The sequence below is a fragment of the Garra rufa genome, chromosome 17 (assembly GCF_049309525.1).
Source record: "Garra rufa chromosome 17, GarRuf1.0, whole genome shotgun sequence".
NCBI classification, from domain to species: Eukaryota; Metazoa; Chordata; class Actinopteri; order Cypriniformes; family Cyprinidae; genus Garra; species Garra rufa.
In genome coordinates, this window is record NC_133377.1 from 12,388,641 (window position 1) to 12,400,110 (window position 11,470).

General features: G+C 35.9%; 1 protein-coding gene across 1 annotated transcript; it reads right to left on the reverse strand.

Moving 5' to 3' along the window:
- Positions 1-4,343: 4,343 nt before the first annotated feature.
- Positions 4,344-10,901, reverse strand: snapin (SNAP associated protein). The gene is made up of 4 exons (XM_073821416.1): positions 10,746-10,901; positions 10,426-10,472; positions 7,633-7,751; positions 4,344-7,552 (listed from the first exon to the last, which is right to left on the reverse strand). Exons 1-4 carry the CDS (start codon positions 10,859-10,861, stop codon positions 7,445-7,447), a joined length of 390 nt encoding a protein of 129 aa, XP_073677517.1. The 5' UTR covers positions 10,862-10,901; the 3' UTR covers positions 4,344-7,444.
- Positions 10,902-11,470: the final 569 nt, after the last annotated feature.

An 11,470-nucleotide genomic window follows, 5' to 3' on the forward strand; every position in this document is an offset into this window, starting at 1 on the left:
GAAATGGAAGGTCAAGTCAAGTACATTGGATTATGGGATACAGTATTCCATGCAGTGTGCTTTATCATATACTTCATACTTCACAATCTAATAGATCATCTCCTCCATGTATACAGAAAAAGTACATATTTGCACAGCATGCATACTACACACTATGGAAATAGTAAGAGTAGTAGATAAGTATGTTATCCCAAACTTAGCTAATGTTTGAAAAAGCCAAAAAGCAATAACATTTAAAGTAAAAAGCCAGCCAACAAATGACTTATACTGCCTTCACACACACCTAGGAAAATTATACTTCCAAGTAATTTGTTATTACGAATTCACATTTAAGTCAGAAACATAACACAGACATAGCCTAAACTTGGAAAATTATTAATTATTTACAACAAAATTGCTTTCCTCTCACTGATCTTTATATAGGTTATAGTTAGGCCTAAATTGCATGCTATCTATGTTATAGATCAGTGTTTCAAATAAACACATCTTTCAACATCACAACTCAGCAACTCATGTTTTATCAAGAAATGTGATTATCTCCAATCGTAAATATGCCTTTGCTTGGTCGGAACTTGTACGACATTTCTGACTTCATTTGAAAGCCACATACTCACAGTTTTCCATGCACGATAAACTATGATGTGAAAAAAGCATTTTTAATATTAAAATCAATGTTTTAACCACATATGCTGGTTTAAATTTGAATTTGTATTCTGTACATAAGAAGCAGAACTTCATGCTGCTGTGATGAAAACCCCTGTGATCTTTGCATGAGATGTTGCAAGTGCAAAAGTGCAAGATTTCTAGAGTGCAGTGGTAATTGAGAGCTGGTGGAGCGCTGACGGATCCTGACACTTCAGATCTCTGAGCATCATCAACTCTAATCTGGGGGGAGCGTCGCCGAGACCCTTATTATCAGACTCACTGATGCTCTCCAAGTCTGCGCAAGTGGCCCTCGAGGCAGCGCACCACAGGAACAACTTTACATTAAGACAAAATGTACAATGCCATCAGATGGAGTAACTGATTTCACACGCTGTAATATTTGAGAAAGCTTTTCTTTTTAGTTTTTCCTCTAGCTGAAACGCTCATGCATTATTCCTGCTTCTTATCTGGGTGTATTACTCTGTTATTTCATCATAGTACAGTGCACTTGACTAAAGCATGGCGGCCTGATTCTAGAGGACATTCGGATTCGAACCCAGCTTTCACAGCATGACGAAACCCCAAGGTTTATGGTCACATTCGTAATATAGACATGCAATATTGTATACATTACATGAAATAGCAATGATAGAAGTCCTGAATCAGCAGGAAGCCCTTATGTTGTATCCAAGACATTGCCAGTGCACTGTAGCATTATATGTGACCCTGGACCACAAAACCAGTCTTAAGTCGCTGGGGTATATTTGTAGCAATAGCCAAAAATACATTGCATGGGTCAAAATTATTAATTTTTCTTTTATGCCAAAAATCATTAGGAAATTAAGTAAAGATCATGTTCAATGAAGATTTTTTGTAAAATTCCTACTGTAAATGTATCAAAATGTAATTTTTGATTAGTAATATGCATTGTTAAGAACCTAATTTGGACAACTTTAAAGGTGATTTTCTCAGTATTTTGATTTTTTTGCACCCTCAGATTCCTCATTTTCAAATAGATGTATCTCAGCCAAATATTGTCCTATCCTAACAACCCATACATCAATAGAAAGCTTATTTAGTGAGCTTTCATATGATGTATACATCTCAGTTTTGTAAAAATTTAACCTTATGACTGGTTTTGTGGTCCAGGGTCACATATTACAGCTAATAAAATGTCATGCAAAATTAAAGCCAAACTGTTGACTGCTCTGCAGGCAAACAAACGCAGCGACGCAGATGCCATATTTGGTCACATGACGTCATCGAGTCCACCGTCTAAACATTTGACTCGCTCCCGTTGGATATGAACACAGTTGAGGTGACATGCAAACCGACTAACTAGTCGGTTCAGTAAAACCAAGGCGAACTGTTGAATGAGCAGTGAACTTGCTGGAGAGGGTGGACATGTCAGTGGCTCGACACACTATTCAAACGTTACGAAATATTTCAAAGCTCAGGCAAGGGCAAAGATGAGTTATTACGACACGACCAGGCACACCTTTGATGTAATACGGTTTTTACCGAGCGCTGAATCCGTTCAGTCTCGAATGGTGCAGCGTGCATTTAAAATTTAATAAAACAAGCCCGCAAAAATGTTGAGATACTCACACATCGGTCGTATCGTTGGAGAATAGCGAAAAGCTGTCTTCTGGACAAGGACGGAGAGGTAGTAATTCGTGTCCCCTTCCCCCTCCAACATCTAATTTGAGTCTATCAGAGTCGATACCGGACTATCAGGCTCGCTGTCTCCGTCCGCGCATCCTGCCCGCTCTCCTCGCGTTCGCTACAATAACAAAAGCGGGTAGACATTGTGCGCGTGAGCGTCTCGCCCGGCTCCAACCAATGAGACGGCGAGTCTCAAAAGGACGGCGGCGCTTAGCCAATCACAGCACGGCTCTCACGGCTGGGCCCCCTGGCCGAGGTCTGTCTGGGTCGCGTCTGGATTGACATATCGGCGCGACTGTTTTTTTAAGGTGGCGCCGCTGAGATTACTCCGCCCCGTATCGGCTCACCCCGCCCCATTCATCCCTCCTCAGTTTCCATCGATGATTGAAATTTACAACAGCCAGTGATGGCTACTTTTAGACTAGCACTCCAGTGCCGCATGCAGAGAGCACTAGAAAACTTGTATCATATTCTTATTGAAAGCTCACTGACAGCTTTAATAAACGACTAAAATGTACAACGGTGCCCAAAAGTCTGAGACCATGTTAAAAATCAGGGACTTTGTACATTTCAAGCTTGAAAAAAACAAATGATGTACACTCCACTGCTGAAAAAACAGCTAAAACCTGGTTTAAGCTGAAAGTAGCTGGTTTTAGCTGGTCTCCCAGCCTGACCAGCTAAGACCAGCCTGGCCAGGGAAAGTGGCCAAAACCCCTCTAAAACTAGTCTGATGACCAGCTATGACCAGCTAAAACCAGCCAACCAGCCTAGGCTGGTTTTAGCTGTTTTTTTAGCAGGGTCTTAAAAATAAAGGTGCTTCACGATGCCATAGAAGACCCTTTAACATCTAAATAACCTTTCTGTATCACAAAAGGTTCTTTGTGTTGAAAGAACGTTCTTCAGATTATAAAACGGTAATAAAGAGATGGTTCTTTAAAGAATCTTTGACTGAATGGTTCTTTGTGGAACCCAAAATAGTTCTATGGAATTGCTGTGAAGAACCTTTTAAAGCATCTTTGTTTTTAAGAGTGTAGGGTTATAAACCAAAGAAGTCGCTTCATACAACATATCAGATTTTTGGACACAAAAGATATATTTTTCTAGTGCTCACATGCAAAACTTGTATCATATTCTTATTAAAAGCTCACTGACAGCTTTAATAAACGACTAAAATGTAGAACGGTGCCCAAAAGTCTGAGATGTTAAAAATCAGGGACTTTGTTCATTTAAAGCTTGAAATAAAAGATGTACACTCCCCTGCTGAAAAAACAGCTAAAACCAGCCAGGCTGGTTGGCTCGTCACCTGGTTTAAGATGTAAGTAGCTGGTCTCCCAGCCTGACCAGCTAAGACCAGCCTGGCCAGGCTTTGTGGCGAAAGAACGTTCCTCAGATTATAAAAAGGTAAGAAAGATATGGTTCTTTGTGGAACCAAAAATGGTTCTTCAATGGAATTGCTGTTAAGAATATTTTAAAGCACCTTAATTTTTAAGAGTGTATTATAAACTAAAGTCGCTACATACAAAATATCAGATTTTTGGACACAAAACACATGCAGCGAGCACTAGAAAACTTGTATCACATTCTTATTAAAAGCTCACTGACAGCTTTAATAAATGACTAAAATGTACAACGGTGCCCAAAAGTCTGAGACCATGTTAAAAATAAGGGACTTCATTCATTTAAAGCTTGAAATAAACAAAAGACGCACACTCCCCTGCTGAAAAAACAGCTAAAACCACCTTATGCTGGCTGGTCTTAGGTGGTCTTAGGTGGCTAAAACCAGCCTCGCTTCACGATGCCATAGAAGAACCATTAACATCTACCTTTCTGTTTCACAAAAGGTTCTTTGTGTCAAAAGAAGGTTCTTCAGATTATAAAAAGATAAGAAAGATATGGTTCTTTAAAGAATCTTTGACTGAATGGTTCTTTGTGGAACCAAAAATGGTTCTATATTGCTGTGAAGAACCTTTTAAAGCACCTTTGTTTTTAAGAGTGTAAGCTTATAACCCAAAAAAGTCGCTTCATACAATATATCAGATTTTTGCACAAAAAAAGATATATTTTTACAGTAGCATGCACATATTTTAGCCACGTTTGCATATGTAGTGAACATTAAATGTGATCGCCAGACCACAAAACCAGCCATAAATACGCTAATAAAAAGATACAAAGCCGAAATACGATTTGAAAATCTGGAATCTGAGTGGGTGCCAAAAAAAATCTAAATCTTGAGAAAATCGCCTTTGAAGTTGTCCAAATTAGGTTCTTAGCAATGCATATTACTAACCAAAAATTAAGTTTTGATATATTTCCAGTAGGATATTTGCAAAATATATTTATAAAACATGATCTTTTTTGGCATAAAAGAAAAATCGATCATTTCGACCCGTACAATGTATTTTTGGCTATTGCTACACATTCACCCGTGCCACTTAAGACTGGTTTCGTAGTCCAGGGTCACAAATATAAAGACTCCAAAAGGCTTTCACTCTCTTATTTTACTTCAAGTCAAGTGATTTCCAGCAATGTGTCTTTAATCTCTCATCGACGGAGCGACTTTTAGGAGGCCCCTTGTATGATTCCAACTTCCTCCTTGATAGATTCCCTGCCTTGACCTTTCACCTGTCCTGAAATCTTTTCCTAACCCTCTCCCTTTCAGCTGAAACGAGAGGTCACCTTCATCTGCCCTTTCTCATATCCTTTTACAAAGCATTCCCTATTTACATAAGACATGTGCATGCCTAAGATTTTACTGCTGATTCAATTATAATTGCACTGCAATGCCACGGATGGCTGGGAAAGATCATTTTCCCACTAAAATTGGAATTTATATCTACACACTTACTTTGGCTTGATCTGTGACTTGGAATCTCAAAATATATATAAAATTAAGACACTCCTAATTGAACAATAATTGCATTAGTAGTCTTTAGAGGCTGAATATCTATGTAAAAAGTACAAATACATATCTTAAGATGTTTTCTTAAAGGGATAGTTCACCCAAAACTGAAAATTCTGTCATTAATTACTCACCCTCATGTCGTTCCAAACCCATAAGATGCATCAAAGACTGACATCAAAGAGAGGAAATTGTTGAATTAAGTTATTTTTGTTTTCTCAGGTTTCATCAAAAATATCTTAATTTTTGTTCTGAAGATGAACGAAGGTCTTACTGGTTTGGGAACGACATTAGAGTGAGTAATTAATGCCAGAAAAATAAATACTGTCATAATTTGCAAACCCTTACCCTCTAATTTACATTGTAAGGACAAAACAACTTTTCTTATATCTGCAACATCTTCTTTTATATTTCTCAGAAGTAAGTGTACAGGTTTAGAAATACATTAAAGGAGTAGTTCACTTTCAGAACAAAAAATTACAGATAAAGTACTCACCCCCTTGTCATCCAAGATGTTCATGTCTTTCTTTCTTCAGTCGTAAAGAAATTATGTTTTTTGAGGAAAACATTTCAGGATTTCTCTCCATATAATGGACTTCTATGGTGTCCCTGAGTTTGAACTTCCAAAATGCAGTTTCAAAGGGCTCTAAACGATCACAGCCAAGGAAAGAAGGGTCTTATCTAGCAAAACGATCGGTTATTTTCTAAAAAAAAAAAAATAATAATCAATTTATATACTTTTTAACCTCAAATCAGGGGGATCATTTAGAGCCCTTTGAAACTGCATTTTGGAAGTTCAAACTCTGGGGCACCATAGAAGTCCATTATATGAAGAGAAACCCTGAAATGTTTTCCTCAAAAAACATAATTTCTTTACAACTGAAGAAAGAAAGACATGGATGGCAGGATGGAGGGGGTAAGTACATTATCTAAGTTGAGTAAATGATGACAGAATTTGCCTTTTTGAGTGAAAGATCACTTGAAAATTCTCTGAAAATGTACTCACCTTCACGCCATCCAAAATTTAGATGAGTTTGTTTGTTAATTGGAACAGATTTGGAGAAATTTAGCATTAAATCACATTCTAACCAATGGATCCTTTGCAGTGAATGGGTGCCATCAGAATGAGAGTCCAAACAGCTGATAAAAACATCCACAAGTAATCCACTCCAGTTCATCAGTTAACATCTTGTGAAGTGAAAAGCTGAATGTTTATAAGAAACAAATTCATCAAGACACTAAACTTCAAAGCACTGCTTTTATCTAAAATATGAGTCCAGTACTGCTTTCTCCAGAGCAAAAAGTCATCTTGTGTGAATCAGGAGAGAAATATGCACAAATCAATAATCATTTACAAGAGAAAACAGTCCAAAGAAATATGTTTGTGGATTTTGATGTGAGAGGACAACAGGAGATGGACTTTTTAACTAGAGAGAGCATTATTATGAATTATGGAATCATATTTGGTCCAGAAACAACAGTATAAGGTTAAAATGTGCTAATGATGGATTTGTTTCTAACAAACAGCTTTTCACTTCACAAGATGTTAACTGATGGACTAAAGTGGATTATTGTGTTGTTTTTATCAGCTGTTTGGACTCTCATACTGACGGCACCCATTCACTCCACTGGATCCATTGGTGAGCAAATGATGTAATGCTACATTTCTCGAAATCTGTTCTAATGAAGAAACAAACTCATCTACATCTTGGATGACCTGACGGTAAATACATTTAAATTTTTGATTGAGCAACTTTAAAATACATGAATTTGCAACAGAAAACAATTATAGAATGTGTATAGAGTCTAAAACCAAGAGAAAACAATATACTGTACTGATAAATGTGGATAATTTCCACATTTCACTGATTAGATCAAAACTGACAGCAGAATATTTACAGTTCTGATAAATAACAATAACCATTCAAATCTTAAATTTGCAAATAATTAGCAAATCCACAGCATTGCATTTTTCAGCATCAGTTAATTTCATACACACAAATATTTTATTAAAAAGTCATATGTTCCAGAAAGAATTGAGTGCATATGTACACTGCGGTCTCCCTGACTACTCTTGAGTGAACTGACATTAATGCTGCAGTGATCTGCTAGCAGTGCTTTGCATAGCCCAGTGCCCTTTTAACGATGTGAGGAAGATTCTGCTAATCTACAGCGTTGGTCCTTGGCATTGAGCACAGTGTAATGGTGCATTCCCAAAAGGAGAGATTTCGGACATCATGGTTTGCTGGGAGAGCGTGGGGTAAAGGCTCCGGATGCCTCGAGCATGGTCTTCCTGCGTGCTGTCTCCTTCGCAACATTATGGTTCAGCCTTCGCAAACGCTCCTGTAACAAACATCAGAGAGGGTGAAGAGAAAACTGTGCATATTAACTGATGTTTTATATTTAAAGTCTCAGTCTCTTACCTGTGCATTCTGGAGTATGTTGTTGACAAGCACCACTCTTCGCCTGGCATTAAGGAGCTTTTTAACATATGGGTCTAAGTCTAGTGCCACCTTCTGGTGTTCGTTGATCCTACACAACTCTGCAGAAGAAATGCTCACATGAGATGACATGAGATACATAAATACTGCCTTTTATTACTGCAAATAGGCATAGAGGTACATTTTATATTCTTATATTCTATGCCAAATGATAGTCATAACATGTCACTTTTTTTAGTCAAGGATGACAATACATTCAGTTTTTTTCAGAAATCCTAGCTGGGATTTCTCATTAGCAAAAAATATCCCTACAACGTATCTACATATACAGTTGAGGTCAAAAGTTTACATACACCTTGCAGAATCTGCAAAATGTTAATTGTTTTTACCAAAATAAGAGAGATCAAAATGCATGCTATTTATGACCTGAAAAAAAAAAATTCACATAAAAGAAGTTTACATATAGTCCACAAGAGAAAATAATTTATAAAAATGACCCTGTTCAAAAATTTACATACACTTGATTATACTGTGTTGTTACCTGAATGATCCACAGCTGTGTTTTTGTGTTTAGTGATAGTTGTTCATGAGTCCCTAGTTTGTCCTGAACAGTTAAACTGCCTGCTGCTCTTCAGAAAAATCCTTAAGGTCCCACAAATCTTTTGGTTTTTCAGCATTTTTGTGTATTTGAACCCTTTCCAACAATGACTGTATGATTTTGAGATCCATCTTTTCACACTGAGGACAACTGAGAGACTATTGCAACTATTACAGAAGGTTCAAACGCTCACTGATGCTACAGAAAGAAAAACAATGCATTAAGAGCCGGGAGTAAAAACTTTTTGAATTTGAAGATCAGGGTCAATTTAATATGTATTTCACATTTTATGTGAAATATCTTATTCAGGTCAGTACTAGATAAAAAAATAACATGCATTTTGTATGACGCCTCTTTTTTTGGTAAAATAATTAATATTTTGCAGATTCTGCAAGGTGTATGTAAACTTTTGACCTCAACTGTGCGTATGTGTATTGGCTTTGCTTTGACTGTTCTCTGTAGAGCCCACCTTTTCACATGCAGTGAATATTATTATATAAACTACCTTTTTTTCATTACCTTTTGCAAGTGTGACAACAATTGGCAATTTATTAATCCCAGTCAGGACATGGTAGAAAGAGGATGTATGGTCACCCTATTTAATTGCTTTGTCTTGCTTTTTGAAAGAGTTGTAATATTCTCAAAGTTGTAACCACAACAATCACAACTGTTTTGTGAGACATCACAACTCTACTGCATGTCTACAAAATGTAATAACTCATAAACTCCAAAACATGTAGTTTGTGCTTTAAAACCTAGTTATTTTGCCAGTAAATTGGCCAATGCAACCTAAATTAAGTGTTTTTGTCATTGCATGAGCCATACTGATCAAAATGTTATACAGATACAGATTTTAACAGTTAGTAAAAAAAAAAAAAAAATTTAAACAGTAAGATTTTTAGTTTTTTAAGAAGTCTCTTCTGCTCATCAAGCCTGTATTTATTTGATCCAAAATACAGTAAAAACCGTAATATTGTGAAATATTTGAACTATTTAAAATAACTGCTTTCTATTTGAGTATATTTTTTAAATGTAATTTATTCCAGTGATCAAAGCTGAATTTTCAGCATCATTACTCCAGTCTTCGGTGTCACATGATCCTTTAAAAATCATTCTAATATGCTGATTTGCAGTTCAAGAAACATATTATTGTCAATATTTAAATCAGTTGAGTACATTTTCAAGATTCTTTGATGAATAGAAAGATCCAAAGATTAGCATTTATTTGAAATGAAAAGCTTTTGTAACATTATACACTATATCATTCAAAATTTTGTTTTTGCTTCAAAAAGCATTAAAATCTTACTGTTAATTTTACAAAACAAAAAAATGGACTGGTAGTGTATATATGTTTTATCCACACACTGCAAAACATGCTTTTCTTACTTAGATTTTTTGTATTGTTTCCAGCCAAAATATCTGAAAATTCTTAAATCAAGAAGGATTTTCTACATGAGTAAAAATTACTGTCTTGTTTTCAGAAAAAACAAGTCGAAATTAAGTGTTTTTGTTTGAAACAAGCAAAATAATCTGCCAATGGGCTAAGAAAAATAATCTTGTTTTCTGTTTGAAATAAGATTTTTTTGCTTACCCCATTGGAAGATTATTTTGCTTGCTCTAAGCAAAAACTCACTTAATTTTAACTTTGAAAACAAGAAAGTAACTTTTACTCATCTAGAAAATCCTTCTTGATTTAAGAATCTTTAGATATTGCTGGAAACAAGACCAAAAAATCCAAGTAAGAAAAGCATTTTTGCATTGTATATATGCTTTCAAATTTGATTAATCGATTAGTATAAATGTGATTCCTATTTACTACTATCACATGTCATTTGCCAATTTAGTAAACATCACCACAAACATACATGTCACAGATATATGTCTGACAGATTTGTACAAAAAAATGAATCATTTTGTATGTGATCGCTTGTACAATAAAAAGAATATTTATAAGTTTATATTCTTTGACAGTTTCACTCAGAATCAATTCCTTGTGCATTTAGTTACTGTGCGAAATGTAGACAATTGTACTTCTTTTGCACACAGGCGCCAAAGACATACAATTAGCTAAAATTCAGACCCTGTTGTAAACTAATATTTACTAATTTGACCCAATGGTCAAATTCTCATTTGAGAAAAAAAAGTAATATGTGCATAATCACGTCAAACCAACTTACCAGATGCCAAATTATCAATGTGTTCCCTAAGTTCCACTTGGCTTTCTCTGTGAAGATAAATTAACAATGTGTAAACGAGATATTTATGAATGCTTTAAAATCCACGACTAACTCATATCTCAAACGCAAACATCGTGCGTTGCTGCGAAAAGTAAGAAATAAATAAATGAACAGTCATTGTTGTAGGTTTTGCTTGGTACAGCATCCATGAGTCACAAGACCTGTCATGTTGACAGCCGTTAGCATGTTAGCAAACACAACTGCTCGTTTTGAATTAAACATTAAAAACACGACCGTTTGCCAAAACACCCTAACGTTACCTGACTGAGTGCACATGTAGGTCAAGCTGCTGTACTGCGGGTCTCAGGAGGTCCAGCAAACCCTCAGCCAGAGCATCTTTCCCTGATGGGGTTTCCACCACTGCTAACGCTGCCATCTTTACTGAGCTTTGATTTGACAATGCTAGTCACTGCGCCTGTACAGATATTACAACACAGATCGAGTACAAGAGCTGTGCGATGATTTGGAAATCAGCGAATCTGCAAATTTGCCTGCATTCTGCGTCACACATATGGCTGGGTTCAAATACAATAGGAGCACTAGCGTACTACTTCCTACCTATGACTAGTATGCGAAACTGCATTTGAAACAGTATGTAATGTTGTATACTGCGAACTGCAGAAATAGTGGGCAACTGACATGAAACTTTAAGCAGTTAAAAATGGTACTGACAGTCAGTTTAAAATAAATAGATAATAATAGGATTAAAGTAGGCGAAAGGAATAAAAATAAATAATAAAAAGATTAGAAAAATGTGAGAAAAAAACAAGTAATACATCAAACTGTACATTTGTGAGTATTAGATGCTTTCCTTATATGCGTTTGTTGGTATATCTTTGTATTATCTTTGTAATGTCATTCACATTCAGGTGTTTTTTTGTTTGTTTGTTTGTTTTGTTTTTATTATTAATGTGTATACGTTCGTGTTTGTCATTAATGTTTAATTTATAAGTATTGGTTATTATTTTATGGATTTGTATGTGAT